The 20,073-nt window shown below is 44.8% G+C and overlaps 1 protein-coding gene across 1 annotated transcript in view; it reads right to left on the bottom strand.

Annotated features, from left to right (window-relative positions):
* PTPRG (protein tyrosine phosphatase receptor type G) overlaps positions 1 to 19,670 on the bottom strand; it is a 391,006-nt gene extending 371,336 nt beyond the window's left edge. The window contains exon 1 of the mRNA XM_063164912.1: positions 19,501 to 19,670. Within this exon, the coding sequence (XP_063020982.1) occupies positions 19,501 to 19,585 (85 nt within the window). The 5' untranslated portion in view covers positions 19,586 to 19,670. The remainder of the gene's footprint in view (positions 1 to 19,500) is intronic.
* Between the last annotated feature and the right edge of the window lie 403 nt (positions 19,671 to 20,073).

Genomic DNA, 20,073 nt, shown 5'->3' with positions numbered 1-20,073 from the left:
AGAAAAATGTTAACAATTAATTAAACCAGTTCTCATTACCTCAATTTCCATCTGCAATTATAATCATTTCCCATTTAAAATATCTACCACATTTTATTCTTAATTAAAAATTACATCCTTGCAATGAAGTGCAATATGAATTAACAATTCAAATGTTATCTATGCAAATTTGTTAGTCCTTTGATTTTTCCTCCATTTATGCAAAGTCATGTATGGGTTTATTTTTATTAAGCTTGTATAACTTCACTCAACATCTTCTGCTCTGAACTCTACACATATTTCAATCCAAGGACGCAGAAATAAGTTGTAAATTACACAATTTCTTTTCAAGTCTCATACCATTCATTTAAGAATCAATACATATGTGAAGAGGTGTCTTTCCCAAATAATTAGGAAAAAAAAAACACTGTAATTTTAAGATTCAAAGGCATGTTAAGTTTCCAGTGGTTTTGACAACAGCCGTTTCTTCAGGCCCTGCTGTGTAAAGCCATTGGAGAAATTACTGTAACACAACAAAACCCCATCTCTAAATTAGCTTTGCCTGCACTCAGAGTTCAGTGACTCAACTCCTCAACACGACTCTCTGCCCTCAACTCTCCCACAGGCATCTCTTATCCAATTTGGTTTTATCTCCCTCAGCAGTGTTTTGAACTTTTACCCCAGATTTAAAATTTCTCCCTGCTTCATCAGCCAAGAGCAAACTCAGACTCTCCAAGTGAACAAACCCAAAGCATTAATGCCTCCGAACGTGAATTGTTTGCCTACAGAGTCTGTTGATTTCAAAGCAATTCAGAAACAAAATGGCAACTTTTTTCAAAGCCTGCACCATGAGAAAACCCAAGAGTGTAAAACCCATTTGACAAGAGTGTCATTAGAAGAATACATTCAGAATTTCACACACATCCTACCAACACCAATCGCTACCTTGCCCAAAGCCACTCACACAGGACTCACACTCACAGGACCAGCTGAAACTGTGCCACATGGACAAAATAAAGGGGGATTTCTCAGCAAGGATCAGCTCCAAGAAGATGCCTGTGACTCCATGTTCTGGCTCCCCTGCCAAGAGCAGGCATTCTGCAGCTGGGAGAAATTAAGGCATCATCCAGTAAAGCTCTCCTCAGCTGTGTGGTCGTAAACCGAGGTTATTCAGGATGGCAATTAGCTGTGTGTGCTCAGCAAGGGAGCAAGCAAAGGTGGCCAGATGCTGCACAGATAAGATCCACACAGAGATTATCATTACACACCAGAAGATGAATTTTTCAAGGTCCAGAGGGCAGTGCAATGGCTTTAAACAGAGTATATACTTATGAGGCAATTAGATGTGTCAATGTGAGGCACAAGAAAAATGCAGCAGATTGCAGCAAGATCTGCAGTTTACTAAATTACAAGGACAGTTCTTGAAGTCAAATTATACAAACACAATTACACAAATTACACTGTAACCTTCAAAGGAAGAGGTCTTCATTGTATTCCAAATGCCTCATTGTGTTTTATTAATAAATTCTGGCAGGACAAAGTTTGAAGTCATGCATTTATTTCAGTGGCTAGTTTAAAACCTCCTTTATTCAATGATCTTTTTCTGTCATAATCTCTTTATCTAATTTAAACAGAGTGCATTTGCTTTCTATGAGTGTAATTTTCATTTAAGTTGTTATAATTTGTGCACAAAGGAATATGTCACTTCAGCTCACCAGCTAATACATTCTCCTGTGCTATTTGTGAGCAAAAGTAGACTATTTATATATCCCAATATGGGAGTCACATTTTACAAAAAAGCCCAGATAGCATCAAGCCCCACATAGCACACCTGGGAGAAGTCACAGGACATTTTTACACAAGCACTTACTCTTGTTTGTTTCTTTCCCAACCTGCAAAAACTGTTTGAGACAACAGCAACCAGAAGGGACTGAGATCTGAGGCAGTTCCCTGGCATTGCCTATTCCCTCTCACTCTTCCAGAAGAAAGCACGTATGAAGTCTCTGTCTCCCCCTCCAATTATGTCATTTGTCCTCTGCTAACTCTTATCCATGTAAAAAAAAATCCTTCTATCCAAGATTGTAATTGGAGGAGCTTTAAATGGCTAATTTAACCTTGGGAGGATGTTCATTTTCACTGAGCATATCTCTCCAATCTATGAAACAGACAAACCCTTTCACCTGAGCATGCCATTCTTTAATTGTGGCAGCACTCTGAGATAATGCATTTCAAATAGTTGATCAACTCAGGAGGAATATGAATGCCCAAATATTTAACAGACAATGATGCCTTTTTAAATGAAAACTCAGCCTTGTGAAGATGGTTATTGCATGATCAACAGCATCCCAATACCATCACACAGAGACAATTTATTTTACACACCACAAAGAGCTGCTTTTTCAGAAACTAATCAGTAATTTGCAGCTGTATCATTTTTGATCTGTCTCAGGCACTGCATATCAGTTTACCAGCTCACAGCCTCTCTCAGAAGAGGTTATGTGATTAAAGAGAAATGGAAAGACTACTGCTATTTGTCCTCTTTGAACAATTCCACCAGCTCAGTATCAATGCTGATTTCATGATTATGAACCTCCAGAGCAAACCAGATTCATGCTGCAGCCAGCCTTAGAGAAGCTGAAAGGGTGAAGGTGCAGCTGCAGCATCCCCTTGGTCAAAGAACCTCAGATAACACTGAGGAAAGGTTCCTTTATTCTCAAGTGTAGCATGGTCTGATAAGACAGGTGTGTCCAAAAGGAATTCAAGCCATTAAAGAAAAAAAACCAAAAAGTATTCCCCGGAGAATACACAATACACATCACCTCTTCTTCACTCTCAGTGTACTCATAGTCAGCATTGCAAAACATTGGGACCCCTAAGGACATCTGCTGGCACAATAAACATTGCCCACAAAGATCCCAGAGTCCTCCCAAGGTCCCTTGGATCCACTCAGTTCAATCTGTTGCTGTGCAGCACAAACTTCTCCTTGTCTTGCTTCCCAAGCAGGGAATCCAGGCAGGCTGACACCTGCAGGTGCAACTGCCAGGGCAGGAAGGCCTGGCTGCTCTCACGGTGCTTTTACACAGAGTAAAGCAGGAGGAAGTCTGGCCATTGGATACCTCAGCTGAGCTAAACACAACAAGCTGCAGCACAGAAACTTCACCTCCTCCCTTGCCACAAGAGTGAGGAGCCATCCTGGGTCAGTCAGCCTGGGCTGCATTTACCTGGGCACACACCTGCTCATCCTTGTGCAGCCTTGAAAGGTCTTGAAAGCACCACCAAAGACATTGCCAGGACCCTGCTGAGCCAGAGGCTGAGAGGGAGAAAACACAGCCACCTACTCAGAGCTTCTCTTGCAAACTCTCAAGACACAGGAGCATAAAGAGCCAGGACAGGCTCTGTTTTGTGAGTATACTGTGAAGAACATGGTCCAAATAGCTCTAGTCTAAGTTTAATTGCTTCTAAACAGGAGTGACTTTGGCCAACAGAGAGCAGAGGAGTGCAGTTTGCCAGTCACAGGTGTGATGTGCTCACACTGGTCTTCACTGCAAGGATGGAGGATCACATTCAGCTGTTCTGTGGCTCTCAGATCCAACCCCAGCAATCAAAGCTAGAGCAATTCAACCCAGGTTCAACATCCTGGAACTGATGGAAATGCACACTGTCCTCTGAGAAGTGCTGGTGACACACAAGCCAAATTAAGAAGGTATTTTTAGCATGTTGGTTCAGCTTCATCATCTCAACAAAGAGCTATGGCCCAGTCCATTGGTGCCCTTCTCAGGGATATGGGAACATCAGGAGACACTGAGATCATCAGGGGAACACAGCCCATCACTCTTCAAGGTGTGCTTTCTTCACAGTAAGGTTCACACCAGGACACCAGAAACTATCCTGTTTAAGATCCTCCAATACAAAGTCTCCCATAATCACGGTAGAGTTCAGACTTTTTTTTTCCCACAAAATGATCATCAAGTCTTTTCAACTTGTTTATGCTTCAGCAAATCACCTATGATCTGGTATATTATGCCATGCTATTTCCTTATAATTGTCACTTGCAGAATTCTCCCATATTCCACAGGGAGAATTCTGGGCCTCACAAACACCCTTAAGATGGCACTAAACAGAGAAGAACTAGGAAAGGAGTGGCAAAGAAAAACACAGCTGAAGTTTAGATTAAAATACATGTTAAACTGATTTTAGAACACCAGTGTGTATTTTACACAGACTCTGTTACCACTGTTTCTACTGCTTTTTCTTGAAACACTAAAGAAAATATATAGCTGGCAAAACAGAGCCTAGACAGAAAAAGGGAGAAATCTGGCTGTGAACATGATTGTCCAAATAGCTTGTTTCTTCACTGCTTTCCCTCATTGCAAAAAATGTGTCCATAGGCATCAGTGTTTGAAAACAAGCAATCTCCACACATTTCCCTTCCACGACACAAGCTGCCCAAACTGATGAAGCAACATGTAAAATATAAAACATCAATGCCACTGTAGCTTTTCAGGGAAGAAACTGCAATGAAATATCATTGTCCTCTATCATCGTAGCCTGTGGTAGATAAGTTTTTTTCTTGTCAACATTGCAATAAATCATTCACCAGTCAGATTTCATCTGATGTTGCACCATCACACTCAAGGTAGAAATCTCCACTGCCTGAAGGGGGACTTTTTTCAAGACCAAAACCAATAGTCCTGTGTAACCAACTACCTGTTTCTATGTAATGCAGCCTTTCTCCACCACTTTGACCCTGGTGCAAAATTAACAGGGGGTACCCAGTTTTTATGGGCATCTACAATTCTGGCTTCAAAGTCAACAGAAAAGTAATAACAAAGAACACTTCAGCCAAAGGAATCACAAGGCCATCTGCCTGCAGTATCACACACCAAAGAGCTTTCCTGCCATATAAAACAGCCTTGTTACTTGGTTGGACAGGACTATACTTTAAAAAAGAAAAGCCAAACTGATTATGTGATGGTGTCTCTAGTCATGTATTCAGACACACATTATGAAATCCCCAGGGAAAAGTCAGTTCTACTCTACTACACAATATCTGTTCAATATTTGTTCTATTCCAAATTCCACCTACTGCTTTACTAATGGAAGAAACCCATTCTGGTATCAGTGATCCAAGAGCATCAGAGCATTCTCCTTCCCAGAGATGATAAATAGCTGAGAAATCACGTCCAGGTGTCTGTTAAAGTGCTCCAGCTGCTCAGCTCTGGGGGATGGATGACACAGCCACCCACAGCTATGAATCCAGGGACCCCCAACTCCTTCTGCTGCCCCCTGAGGGCTGGAAAGCAAACCCTGCTGAGTGTAAAAGCCCAGCTACACCATGGAGGGACAGGGCAAAGAGAGGAGCCCCCAGGCACAAGGGGAGGATTCCTGCAGGTGAGAGGCAAATGCCCACAGCAAGGACAGCTCAGTGCTCAGCAAGGCAGCACTGCACATCCTGCTGGGTTCTGGGTTTGCAGCCAAGGAGAACAACTCAGAAACCCCAAACACAATCAGAAGAACCACAGAGCAGTGACCATCAGAACAAGCCATTGGTGGAAGATAGACATGAATGAAAGGACAAAGGAATGGCAAAGCAGCTCTCTGAAGTTATTGATAGTTCTGAATAATATACAGTCCTTCAATCTAAGGTATTTCTACGAGATGCTGCAAATACTCAAGACACTAACACTGCATTATCCTTACAAGTCCAGCTGAAAGGTTTCTGGAGCTCTTTTTGATTTTATAACCAGACGCACAGCATTAGCTCCTCCACAGCCACTTTGGCAGCACTGGACAAGGCAGGACAGCAGAGTCCCACCATAAAACACCAACAAACAGTGAGCAGACCTCTACAGAGCACATGTCACACACAGCAGGGGAGGCAGAAAGGTCCAGTTTTTGCTGATGCTGCTGGCATCAATCACAGCAAAAGTCAGTGAAAGGTGCCAAGGGGAGCACTGGATATTTCATCAGCTTTCCAGAGCAGACAGGACACTACCCCTGACCCTTTATTTCACTCAGTACTGCATGCCCCAGCCAGCCAGTGGAAATGTGTTCACCAAAGTCATGTATTTCATGTCCACCTCACCAAGAAACAACACTTCCAGTAAGGCCCACATGCTTCAACAACATCCAGTGAATCCAACTGAAAGCAGCAAACTCCAGGATGGCCTCTACTACACAAAGAGAAGCAAAAAGGCAAATCAGAAGCAGAGAGGCTGTAAAAATCAAACTGTAAGGCCAATGTCTCAGTGTACAGAGTTTAGAAAGAGCACTGCTTCATTATGGAAATTAAGTGCTCATAGCCTCAGCTCAACTGAAAGCAAAACCATCAGGCACATCAGTAATTCTGCCCTGCTCTTCAGCTTTTTAGCAAGTGAACTTCTTACTAATAGGGTGCAAATGAGTTGGAGTTGTTACTCATTGACAGTGAGCATCTTACAGACCTCATCTGCCTCTGCACCCAAAATGCCTGATCATGTCTCCCAAATACAGGAGTGAAGGGGGGAATGCAATCTCAAACTACAGGAATGAAGAGTCATTGATCAAGAGAGAAGTCAGAACTGTACAGTGTGAAGGTGTAATCAAGATTACTGTGAAATTCTAAGACTCCACAGAGCCAACGAAAAAAGTTCATTTTCTTCCTAAGTTGATTTTCACCTTGAAAACTAATTGTTGAAAGAGAAAAGGTCACAGTGCTTAATAGCATGAAATAGGGAAAGCAGTACATGCAGATAGTGCTTGACATGAAGTATTAATTACCTTTTTGGCAGAGCATCTGTTTGTGCTGTGATGTATTACCCCTTACACTGAGCCATGGCTTGGGATTCGCTTAAGGTTGGTGTCACTGGTGCGTGGACAAGTCACTTTTACCTCACACCCCTGGATCCCTCCCAGGTGTGCTTATGGATTTTAAACCCAGCTGGTTTCTTGGCACATAAACACAAATTGCTGCGTGGTTTTAAGTTACTCATTAACTAATTTGCTGTTTTGTAACCAAATTCAAGAAATTCATACACAACTCCTATGCTGCCTCCAAGGGTGAAGGAAATATGCTCTTCATCATGTCATCCAGTTACTAACCATGTTTTGTTCCTAGAAAACACTGCTTTAGCTGTTAACTTAAGAGAACAGTCTCTTGCTTTGATTACCAAGGTAGCCAGATCTGCCTTTTTTTGCCCTCAGTTTGCCCCCTTCCTTAACCCATGAATGTATCTGAACCAAAGCAAACAGAAGGAAAAGAAAGGGTGAGAGAAAAATGAACCCAAGAAATTAAAGTAACAGGCACCTCATAACACTTAGGCACTTCAAAGGAAGGTCAAACAGGAAATGAGATTTAGACCAAGCAAAAGGTTCTTGTATTCAGAATTAAGCATTCCAGGAATTCTTCAACATTTCTTCAGTTACAAAAAGCACTGAGCAAGATCACAGCAACACAAAGAACCACCTGATAAAAATACAGGCATTTACTTTTCCAGCAAACCACCAAGGATGATTTCCTTGTCACCCTGATCACCCTGTGATCAACTCACAAGAGCAGCAACTCTTCCTCTTCTGGACATTTCATCAGAGCACTGCCTGCAGGAATTGTCTCTAACATTACACGACGGCTCAGCACTGCCTTACCTGGGAAGCCCCAGCACTGCTGCAGTGTGAATTCCATGTTGAATTTGACTCAGGGTAATTGTTATTGCTGGCAATCTGCTGGCTGTGGGGTAAAAGCCAGCTGACAACACAACAGCTTCTTACATGAATTGGCATAATGCAGGAATATCCCAGCCAAAGACTGGAAGCACAGAGACCCAGACTCTGCTTTTTCCACTGGAAGTCATCCCTGCAGATCACTGCCCAAATGTGCCAGGGAAAGCCTGAGCTACCTTGCCAGTGCAGGACTCCAGGGTCTCAGCATTCACTACAGCCCCCAAGATATTTTTAAACTACTTCTAACTGCCAAGGATTTTTTTACTGCGTTTATTTCTCAGTGATGACTTAGACTAAGTGCTTATTTTTAAATCATATTTGACATTTTGTTAGGTACATTGGAAAATAAACCAATTCCTACATATGCAAAAATTAGGAATTAATGAGGCCTGGCAATTATCTTGATGCAAAGAACCAAGTGACTTAGTTGAACACACAGAGACTCATTTAAAAAAAAAAAAAGTCTGCTCCAGTAGTTAAAAAACAAACGAAATTGCTTCTTATTGATTTTAATTTAGGCTGAAACACTAGCTGTCTCTCCAACAAAGCCAAAAATGGAAACAACTATAAATGAGTACAAGATGTGATAAGATAGACAGATTCTTAAGCAATCAAGTATAGAGATGACCTCCAGTTTAGACAGTAGTTAAAATATGATATCATATGTATGGATCAATAAATAAGTTTGCATTTGTCTCAGCTCCAAAAGCTGGAGAGCTATGTTCTCTTTTCCTTAGCAACTCTAAAATGTTGTCCAATTAAGCTCTGGGTTTGCTTTTTTTTTTTTTTTTCCTTACAGATCCTCTAGATTCTAATTTACAAATAAAATCAAGAGAAGCAATTAAATGTTTAGTACTATCAGCATGTTTCCCCAAGTGATGCACATGTGCAACAGAATAGAAGTAGTCCAATCTTGATACAGGAGAACGGGTTACAAATTGAAATGCGTTCCCATTACCATTACTCACGGGCTCCACGCTCCAGCAGGTCCCAGAACCAGCAGCACCGTGCCCATCCCTGCCCAGGAGCTGCTCTGAGCCACGGCACTGCATCCTCCAGAGCCAGCACAGGCTCAGGGTGCACAGGCACAGCGTGTGCAGCACAGAACAGCTCTACAAGGGACTTTTGGTGATGGCCATCCAGCCCAGCACGTTAAAGGCTAATTAAAACCTTCCTGGCAAACTGCCTGGTCACTCTTCTCTGCTCTCCAGACAGCATGCACTGCCAGGGCCTGCCTGAAGCACACCACAGCATCAGGATCAATCAAGGGTGATTTATGAGCCTTTCAGCACACCAGAACTTGAGCCAGCATTACCTGGTAGGTGCACATCAGGTCTTCTAAGGAGTTTTTGTGAAGGCTGCTATATTTGGAAGGCAGGTCTCCCTCTCTCCTTTATTCATAAATAACTCCACTTTCGCACATACCTTTGCATACTCCAAGCTCCTCCCAGATAACATCAGCTCAGGGAGAAGGGACTGGCTTTTCACCATTTGATACATGGTACCAACTTTTTCATACCAACATGGAACTTTTTCCCTAGTTTATGGTGTATTTTATCCGTTTTATACAGATTTTTTACATTTCTCTTCCAGGGTCTCTTTCATCTTGCATTTTCTGCATGGGTCTCTACGTGGGGGAAAAAACCCAAAACCACTTAACAAAGGAAAAACACAGTTGCAATGCCACAAAAATAGGCTGATGCAGCACCTGAAGTTATTTCAGCATTTAGTGTCAAAGTTTGCCTGCTAGATTTCAAGTAACTTGCTTTCCTTTCCTTTTGATTTCCATGAAGTTTGCCTCTGTGTCTCTTCCCTCTCTCTATAAACACCAAATCAAAGACATTGAGGAAGCCCACGAACCAAATTCCACAGCAAAGGGAAACTGTGATAGCAGCTATGACAACTTTAGAGGTAAAAAGCTGAAAGCATCCAAGAGAGGCCACCTATCACAGCTGAGATGGTCACAACACACACACCACACAACCTCAGAAAGCTTTCAGCATTCCCCCAACAGAGTAACACCTTACCTCATCAGAAGGCTTCAGGCATCTGCCCAGACAGAGTAACACCACACCACTCCAGGAGGCTGCAAGCAACTGCCCCTCTTGTTCTTCAGCCCAACCTTTTATACCCTCATGGTCAATGCATTGCACCTGTGTGCCCTCTGTTCCCTTTGGTGGTTGGTCAGAGCCCCTGGGCACTCCCTGGCTCGTTACCTTCAATGCTGCTCACCTGTTTTCCACAGCTGCAGCTCATTGGGGATGAGGCACAATCCCACCCCAATTACCACAAGCTGTGTGCCCACAGCCACCCTAAAGGACACAGGGCCACAGTAACAGAGCCGATCTACAAGGTGTAGCTGTAGCATCCCCTTGGTCAGAGAACCTCAGAAGACAACAAGGCTCTTTTATTCTCAAGCGTAGCATGACAGGTGTGTCCGAAAGGAATTCAAGCCATTAAAGGGGAGGGGGGAGAACCAAAACAAAAAAATCCAAACAAACAAACACCAACAAAAAGACAAAAAAAAAATCCTCCCTGGAGAACACACACCTCCACTTCTTCACTATTTGTGTACTCATACTTAGCACTGCAAGACATTGGGTCCCCTAAGGACATCTGCTGGCACAATAAACATTGCCACAAAGATCCCAGAGCCCTCCCAAGCTACCTGGGATCCACTCAGTTCAACCTGTTGCTCTGCAGCACAAACAGCTCAATATCATTCCCCCCATTCACTTCCGGCAAAGGAGGAAAAGAAACACTTTCTACCAAAAAAACTACAACTGTTCCCATTCCTGTTACTACTGTTACCTTTAACAGTAATAGGGCGGGGGCATGGACACAGCAAAGCCTCCCCCACACTCCTGGGAATGCAGTGCCTCCCTGGGATTGCACCACACACACTGCAATGCCCACTCCAGGTGTCTGGTGGAGCTCATCCCTTATCCACACCCAGGTCATCACTCCAGGGTGATAAATCTGGCCAGAAAGCCACAAGCAGGTTCTGGACCTGTGTGAAACCTTCAGTGTCTGACAGAAATCAAAGCCTGAGTTACCCTCTTTAGATAGATCCACACCTGGACTGTTAGAGGATGCACAGACTGCTACTCCCTTACAAACTGCTGGGCTTAAAAAGGAAACAAACAAAACCAGAAGAAATTATCTGAGCACTAAGACTGCAGAGGACTTAAGCTTTTCTTTCTATTTCTAAAATTCCCATTAGAGCAGCATTCCAGCCACGTTAAAAATAAAAAATAAAAAGGGGGAGAGAAAATGAATTTGAAGAGCTTATGTAAGTAAAGTTAGAAACCCTAAGAATCAGTGATCCAGGCCACATCCACTGAACTGCAGAGTTTTTCGTTCAGCACTGACTCCAGTAATGATCTAGAAGTCATACTAGGCAAACAATCAACATGAGCTTCCTTGCTGTGCCAGAAAAATAGGGCACTGAAAATCCCTGGACAAACAGAAAGGGCAATAGCATTGCACATACATTATATGAACAAAACCAGTGTTCAGTTCTGGTGTGCACCTTTCTAAAGAAAAAGAAAAAAAAAATCTAGAGAAAAGCTGAAAAAAAAAAAAAACCTGACAAAAATTGTTCAAGGACTGGATAAAATCTCATGACAAAGGGTTTGTGAGGTTCAGGTCACCGGGTTAATCAGGACATTGTAACATGGTTTTATCCTAATGTGGAAGTACTCTCATGGTAACAAAATATCAGAGGGCTCTTTCAACTAGTAGAGAAAAGTGAAACAGATAAGAGACAGTTGTTAAAGTAGTTGGATATTTATAGTTTGATAGTCAGTAATTCAAGCATCACTTTTTTTGATGGCTTATTTATTTTGGTAACTACTCTTAGAAAGAAGTCTGGGATAATTTCAAAATGGGCACCAAACAAATAATTTATTTAAAGGAGACAACTGCCAGCAATTCCAAGGACTGATACATATAATAAAGCATCCTCCAGAGAGCCAGAATTTTAATGGACAGATTGAACATCTCTGCTTCACCACAGGCAGACTCATACAAGGAGCTGGGTTTGCATTTCACCACACAGAAAAAGAAAAACTTTCAGAGAAGTGTAAAGACAGTATTAAAACAGCACCTCTCTGACACAAGGCCACCCAAAGGGAATATTGACAATAACAAGCACAGTTGTATTTCAGAATAATGCCATGATGAGGGTTATGGCACAAACCCTCACCTGGTGAAAGCTGCAGCAGCAGTCCTGCCACAATGGTGTGCAGCAGCTGAGGCTCTGCCATTGCACCAAGAGAAGAAATTAACAGAACTTGCACATTTTGCACCCCCAGCTTGCAATTATAACAATGAATTAATTCACAGTAAACAGGAGGGAAGCGCTTTGCAATGCATAAACAATGTAGTAAGAAACAATTTAAAAAGTCACAGTTTCTGAAACTGCTGTCACTGAGCACAAACTTTTAACACTTACTTAAATAGCTAAAACTGTACAAAGGTGTCACTTCAGAACACAAACAGTTATACAGAAACGATATAATCTGATGCAAAACCCTTGGGCAAAGAAGGAAAAATAAACAACTAATTTTAGAACCTGAACACTCCATTAGCACTTCTCACCAATTAAAATATGATGCAACTGCTGTCAACAGGCAAATTTTGGTTGCATTTTAAGCATGGATTTAAATACAAAATACACAAGCTACTGCACTGTAACAATAATAAGTCAACTACCTACAAGGAGAATGGAGGCCAACAAGAAGAGACTTTCAGCTGGTTCTCTCTGCACATCCAGTGAATGGATGCAATGTTTAAGGGACAGACAGGCTACACAATCCCTCATTTCCACTCTGACTGCAGTAAATCTATACCATAATCTCCAAAAGTCTAAAAGCACCTTAGTAATCTAAATGTCAATGAAAGTCTATAAAAAATTAATCCTTAAACTCAATTTTGATAGCAAAGTAGATCTGCACTTAATTATTTGAAAGTTACTAGGTATCTTTATTGTTTCCAGGGGGTTGGGAATGGGGAGGGATGGCTGGACACAAGCCTCACACAGAGGCCACTAAACAGAGGTTTAATAAAAACATGTCTAAGGAAAAGAATTCACTAAACTTGCCCTAAAAAACTCTTTGTCAAAACCTATTTATTTTGAGGCATGCATCACAAACTTCACTAAGATACAAACCAAATTCTTGTAAAATCCAGAAGGGGAGAGGGAAGGTGGGGAAGGGGAAAACAGATTATTCAGGGAAGCATTTCTGAGCACACCAAAGTGACACAAAGGCAGAGAGTGGTTCTCAGTGATGGGAGTTACTCAGGGACATTCTCGTTCCAATGAAATGTACAGACCAAAGTAATTTGCTTTCAGCTGAGGACCATCAACATGGGTCAGGACAGAAATGTTTTTATTTACCTCTGCAGCAGAAAAATTACTATTACAGTGCATTGGGACAACATTATCAACATATCCTGCTTATTCAGTGTTCACCTCTCCTTACGCTGAAGTCCTCTTCCAACCAACACTGGTCATCCCCCAGCCTGACACCTCTCCAAGGAACTCCAGGTCTAAGACTTCAGACTGTTAAAAAACAATAATCCAAGTAGATATTTTATAGGAGCAAGAAAAGGACAAGGGCTGCTTTGGTTAAAGCAGGTATTACAGCATTTTCTATGTCTCCTGCAAGCCTCCTGCAAGGACAGAAGATGGAAAGAATGAGGTTTGGGAAAACTGAACAACTCTTCACTTTGCCAGTGAGAAGTCACCAGATAGCTTTCCTTTCCTGCCAGGAGAATAAATTGTCTCCCAACAGAACTTTTAACAGCACTCTGTCAGAGAGACAGGCACATTTTATTTCAAAAAAAGAACAAAGCAGCTGCCACAAGACCAAATAACATTCTGCATTTTGCTCCTAAATACCACTGCAGCTCCTCAGGGCTCAAGGTTTCATTCATTACATTGCTGCAAGCAGAGAAAAGGATTGTTCAAAGGAGCTTTCCTAAGCTGAGCATCCAAGTCTCAAAACACCTAGATTTTCCTTACAAAGGCCCCCACACTATGAATGCAAAGTCCCTCAAAGCAGGCACTGGACAGGATAAACATCTCACAAGCATGACTGCAGCATTTGTGCACAGAAAAACTCCAACACCCACATCAATTGAGATTTTATGTGCCAGTACTGCTGGCAGGTGCATGATGCAGACATGTTTTAAGTTCTAGAAAATTGTTCATCATTATTCAAATGACTTGATAATTAAGAGCACTAGTACTTCAACTCCCAAGCAAACTTGGAGATGCATAATAAAACCACATGAAAAAAAAACAAAAGGCCATACAGTAACTGTTTTACTTTAACCATAGTTCACTTGAATACTAATTGAAATTGCTGTAAAGTGAGCCATTCAGTGTAGCAGAACACAGTGACTGCATGAACTCCTGAGCTCCCTTAGTGCCCTGTGCCCTCACTCCTCCTCCTCCAAAGCAGGGAGTTTATTCCCACCCCTGCTTCCTCCAGCAGTAATATCAGGGGAAAGGAAAAATGAGACAAGAGCAGCAATATCCATGGAGTATCTCAGCAGCATCATTGCTGTGCTTGCAATCTGCTCCCTTAATTCATCTGTTCACTTTCAGGGTGGGAAGAGATTCTGCTTAGGCCACAAATATGTGACAGCTCAAGGCATAAAGCTGGAATCTGCTGTGTCCTGGCAGCTGTGCCTCAAGAAGATGAGTGCACACTGAAATGCAGGCATTTGGAGACACAACCAGCGCAGCCCAGATTCATTCAAGAGCGCACTTGTCCTCAGTGAAGTGGGCTGAGATCATCTGGGAGCACTGGAGGACCTGTTAGCAGCACTGAAAGGAAAAAACCAATTTGACTTGCCCTGGGGCAAGTAATCTGTACCCTGCAAAACAGATAACATGATCATCAGGGCAAGATTCTGAGGAATGGGAAAATTAACAGCACTCAAGGATCATTTTTCTGTGTTTTTCTTTTTCCTCTAAAGGTTTATGGACACACAAATGTGGAAATCAGCTGCTTTCATCAAAAGTGAGTCTCTAACTGGGCACCTCCAGTTGGCCACACCTCAGGCTCTTCTGCTCAGGATGAAAGGGGCATTAATGCACATCTTCCTTCTCTGCTTTGCTTCCAACCCATGCATGTGCTCACAAAACTGATACTCCCTGGTGGAACTGGGCTGTACCTGGCCATCTGTGAAGTTATGTTCCCATCAACCTGTGCAAGAAAATGCAGATCCACAATTTTCACTTGGAGGAAACACTGACGTGAGTTTACCTCACGAAGAAGGAAAAACTTGATAAAGATATTTAGACACCTAAAGCAGCAAGCAGTCCCCAGAAGGAGTATATAAACCATAAATTAACCCATATGGTGCATAGCTAAATCCTCAGATGACTCCATATTTTTAAAAACATTTGTCTGACAAGCTTCACTTCCTAAAATACTTGAGAATTGTTGTTTAGAATTAAACTTGAAGTGGCATGGCACATAAACATAAATAACTACAATTTCATCAACACACAAGAGCAACTCTATAAAATGGAAGCACAATAACTTGGGCAAACTGAAATTGGGCTCATTTTTTTCATAATTTCTCTGATTAAAGTTATATATTAGCTAAAGCATAGTGTTATTACTAGACCCTTAGGCTTCAGAGCACATCATGCCACATGTTCATTTGGCTGCTAAAAAGCAGCAACCAAATGATTAGCACTTTTTTCCAAGGACAGTTGAGATTAATAGTTTGAAGTCATTCCTTAATTTAACCATGAAACTTGAACATTTAAATTAGAGTCAACTTTAATAACATTTATTTCAGAAAAGTGTAAGTATGTTAGTCCTTGAGTGCTGATTATAAGATGGATAGAGCTGTTAGCTGTCTTTTCTGTAACTGGAAACAAATTCCAACTATTAAACTTACAGAACTTGATAACAGCGCAGCCAACACTTGGCCCTGCAAAGACCCAGAAACTGGGAGTGAAACCATCACCCTACTGAATCAATACGTGATTTCCAGGGATTTTTTTATGGTACCAAGCAGGATCTATTTGTTCCACAAAGGTTTTTTCAGTGTGGATGCAGGTGGGATGGGTGAAGGACCCATCTCTGCTTGACTCACAGAAGTCCATCTCTGCTCTAAGACATGCCTTTTCTGAACAGGATTAGAACCCCTCACATCCTCCTTCCCTAGACACAAAAGAGAGGGTATAGGGGATAAGAGAGCAATAAAAGAAATGCTAACTCATACACACAGGCAAAAAATCCTCCTTGTTCTTCCAAGCAGAGCAACATCCCCAGCCTGGATGCAGGCTTTGTAGGCATTGCAGTATCAGTGAGGGAATTCCAGTTACCCTCAAATTGTGTTCCTTTCTTTTTTTTTGAACACATTAAAATCCTTTCCTTCTGTGATGCCTCTTCCTCCCTCCCAGCTTTAGGAAGCTCTTCCTCTGGCTGCCAGCACAGACAGCTCCTGTGACCACTTGAGGACTTTCGCAAGCTGGGTCCAGGCCCCATTAACCACTAGCAAAGCTCTCCCTGGAGTTTCCCCCCACAAAAAGCAAACCACAAGCTCAGCTCTCGCAGCCTGGGAAGGCTCACTTGACTCTCTTTATCTGCAAGGACTCCATTAGCAACTTCCTGTAACGTATTCTGAAACAGCACTGAAAATAAGGGATAATTAAAATGTACGAAGTGTCATCTTCATAAAAGCCACAGGACTAAATAAAGTCTTGGAGGGCCCTCTCCTGTACATTCCGTATTTCTCTACGTGCACAATGCACCTTCCTCTGCAAAACCTTCACTAGACAAAGCCAGTCCTCTCTGTACCTTTAGAAATATCTGAAGTAGCATTTACTTAGTTCATAAGGCATAGCTCCCAGTATAATTTTTCCTCCAAGCAGAAGACAGTTACATGCAAAATTAACTCTCAGCTCAGATCTGTGAAGATTCAAAATCCAAAATCCCATTTATGCAGTTACCAGGTTAGCAACAATTTGATTCATTACCAAAGAGCTAATCCAGACTCAAGAAAATTACTGTTATTTATGCATCCATCCTAAGATAATGGTATCAATTGTCATTGCTTAGACGACAGGAATGTCAAAGAAGAGCTAAGAACTGCACAAATGTGTACCTTTTACTTCACAAAAAAATATTTACTGTCTCTTGGCAAAGCACCAAGAAATCAGATAGTAAGAATATCGCCTTAATGCTAATATTTATGTCTTACTGATGTTTGGTACTGTGAATTTAGATTAATGAGCAAACAGACCCCATGGAAACAACCTCTCTTACCTTGTCCTGGTTTGATTTATTAACCAATGCAATTACCAGTGACAAGCCCACAGAAAAATGCACTAAACAGTTCAGAAAGAGGAAAACCTTACAGACATTTTTTTTTCAGAGTGACTCCTTTCCCTTACTGCAACCAAAGGCACAACAACAAAAATACCTACTTAAACAGTGAAACCCTGTTACAACACCACTAACAAAGAAATACTGCAAAGACTTATTTTCTACACGGTTCATTTATTGTTACTGAACAAAGAAAAGAATAGCCTTTATGTCTCCTCACAAAGTAAAGTGATTTGCAGGGGAGAAAACAAGTAGTGACCTCTCTTCCATTTAAAGGGAGCTAGATATGAAACTGAGGCAAGAAGGATGCTTACAAATTGAAACCAAGCTGACAAACACCTTACTCCTTTAATCCTCTCTAAAAAATGCCACGAAAAGGTACAGAAGCATTCGTGGTAGATACTAAATGGTTAATATCTGGCCGGGATTCCCTGCCAACACAAATTCCGATGATTTGCCATTGGATGTTGTCAGCACCAATGTCCTGTTACAGCCCACAGAGATCCTCCCTGCAGCTTCCCTGCCTCGGGCATCTCCGATGTGCGGGATCAGAGCCGGAGGCTCCCGTTCCTGGGGATGCTTCACTCGCAGCCCCGGCTGCTCCTCAGAGGGAAGCTCGGGCAGCGAGCAGGCACCGGGCTCTAACACGGCAGCTCTGTACAAAAACTAAAGGTATAAAAGCCTTTCTGGAAAATAGTTTGCTTTCCAGGCAAAGCTTTAGCAACGAAGAGCCCTGAAACATTCCCGAGTATTACACAGCTGGTTTATGGCTCCTGGCATTAAAGAGTTTACCAACACTCTGCAAGCGTCCTGCTACCCCTCTGCTTGCATCCATCTTCATATTCGAACCATAATGCAAATATTATCTGGTTCAAACACCGCTGATCTAAATCAGCAAGTCATACAATACTGTCATATTAAACCAACATCAGGGCTTGTTTTCCTGCAGCATTCCCGGAGCCTGCCTTCTAGATGTAATTACTATACAATATATATCAGAACCAGAGAGAAAGGCATCACTCCAAAGGCTGAAATTGAGAACAAATCAATGCAAAGAAGATAAATGTTTCGTCAAAAGCTGCAGAGGTATTAACCCTCTCCCCAACTTTGTTTCTTTTTGCTTCAAATCATTTTACCACGTGAGAAGCTGCTGGAAGGAATGGGATGGGTCTATCTGCTTAGCTCTGCATTTGGTGTTAGGATAAAAAGGGCATTCCAGGAAGAAATTAAAAAAAAATTAACATGGAAAAAAAATGAGAACGCATAAGTGAAAGTTCCTATAGAACCTCCAGAACTGAATTATTTCATTAGGCTCTTGCACACCTGGCCGGGGCCAACAGGCAGGGCAGCCCCCGGAGCCCACGGCAAGGGCGGGAGAAGCCGCGGAGGGGGCAGATCCCTGGCAGAGGGGCTGGCGGTGCCCCGGAGCCCCATCCCCGCCGTGATGGAGGGAGGGAGGGATGGAGGGAGCCCCGGGCACTGTGACCCCCGCGGTCCCTCGGGGCTCCCGGCCCTGCCCGGGGCGCTCGGATCCCGGCGGGAGCGCGCGCGGGGCGGGGGCGCGCCGGGCGGGGCTCGCGCTGCGCGCCGGCGGAGGGGCGCGCGCCCCGCGGGGGCGCCGGCGGCCCCACAGCGCCCCTGGCGGGCGGCGCGGGCACTGCGGAGGCGGCGGGAGGGAGCCCGAGCCCCGCGAGTTCCCCCGGGCCGGGGCCGCGCGTCCCAGCGCGGGGCACTGCGGGGCGGGAGGGCGCACACCCGGCCCCGGAACACGCGAGCCCCGCGGTGCGACACGGGGCGAGAAGCGATACGCAAGCACCGGCCGCGGGGCTCGGAGCGGGGGGAGAACTGTACGGTGGTCGCCGAGTGCCCCCCGCCCGCGGAACCCCCTCCCGCGGGTGCGCGGTGGTGGCCGCACAGCTCCAGCCCCGGTGCGGAGCGGGCGCGCAGCCCCGCGGGACTGTCTCCCGCGCTGCCAAGGTCAGCACGCGGCACGGCGAGACCCCCAGCGCGGACACGAGTGGGGTGGGGAGGGCAGGGAGCCGCGCAGCGCCAAGTTTCTGGCGGGGGAGCCGGGGGGCTGCGGCGCGGGGTCGGAGCGCGGAGTCACGCTGCCTTTCGGGGCGGCGAGCGGCGGTCCCGCAGCACAAAGGGAGCTCCAGGCAGCCCCACGAAAGAAGAGCAGCGCGCAAGGACCCCCCCGCGCTGCAATGCACCGGAGACCGGGGACACCGCGCCGGCAGCGCGGAGCCCAGCCCGTGCTCCGCTCACGGCCCCACTCGCGGGCAGCGCTGCCCGCAGCCGGGAGAGTGCTGCGGAGCGGGAGGACACCCAGCGCTGGGGCCGCCCGGCAAAGGGGTCCCCGCGATCCCCCGCGCCCACGGGGCGCCCCGCCGGTTCCCCACGGGGGTCGCGGACACGTGTGGACGAGGCACCCGGAGCCCCCCCAGCCGCCGCGCTCACTCACCGGGGAAGCACACCACATCATGGAGCACGGAGCTGGTGATTTTCAAGAAAAAGATCCACCAACACGGTTGCAGTAGCCTCCGCATGTCCAAAGCCGCACATCGAAAGGGGAAAGGGGCTAAAATAATTAACACACAGGGGGAGGGAAAAAAAAAAGGGGGGGGGGGGGAAGGGGGCAAAAAAAAAAAAAAAACTTGTTGAAAATAAGTTTCTCCCCGCACCCCTGTTCCTGCGGGAGAAAGCGGGGGGCTCCTGCTCGCCTCCTTTACGGGGGGGAAAAAAAAATCCCCCCAAGCGCGGAGCAGGGGGAGCGCAGAGTGAGCGCCGGCGGGGCGCGGGGACCCCCCCGCGCGGCTCGGCGGGCCGGGGCGGCGCGGCTCAGGCGGGCAGCAGCGGCGGGGCGCGCATGCCGCGGACGGACGGGGCGCTCACAGCCGCCTCCGCGCACGGGCGGGCGGGCGGCGGTCAGCCGGGGCCCCGGCGCGCTCCATCCTGCCGTACAGGAAGTGGCGGGCGAGCCCGGATCCTGGCGGAGACTTTAAAGCGGGGCGAGGGAGAGAGAGGGAGAGAGAGC

This window comes from Melospiza melodia, chromosome 10 (genome assembly GCF_035770615.1).
Source record: "Melospiza melodia melodia isolate bMelMel2 chromosome 10, bMelMel2.pri, whole genome shotgun sequence".
NCBI lineage: Eukaryota > Metazoa > Chordata > Aves > Passeriformes > Passerellidae > Melospiza > Melospiza melodia.
Note: the sequence above shows the minus strand (reverse complement) of the source record. Positions and strands in the feature narration are given on the sequence as shown.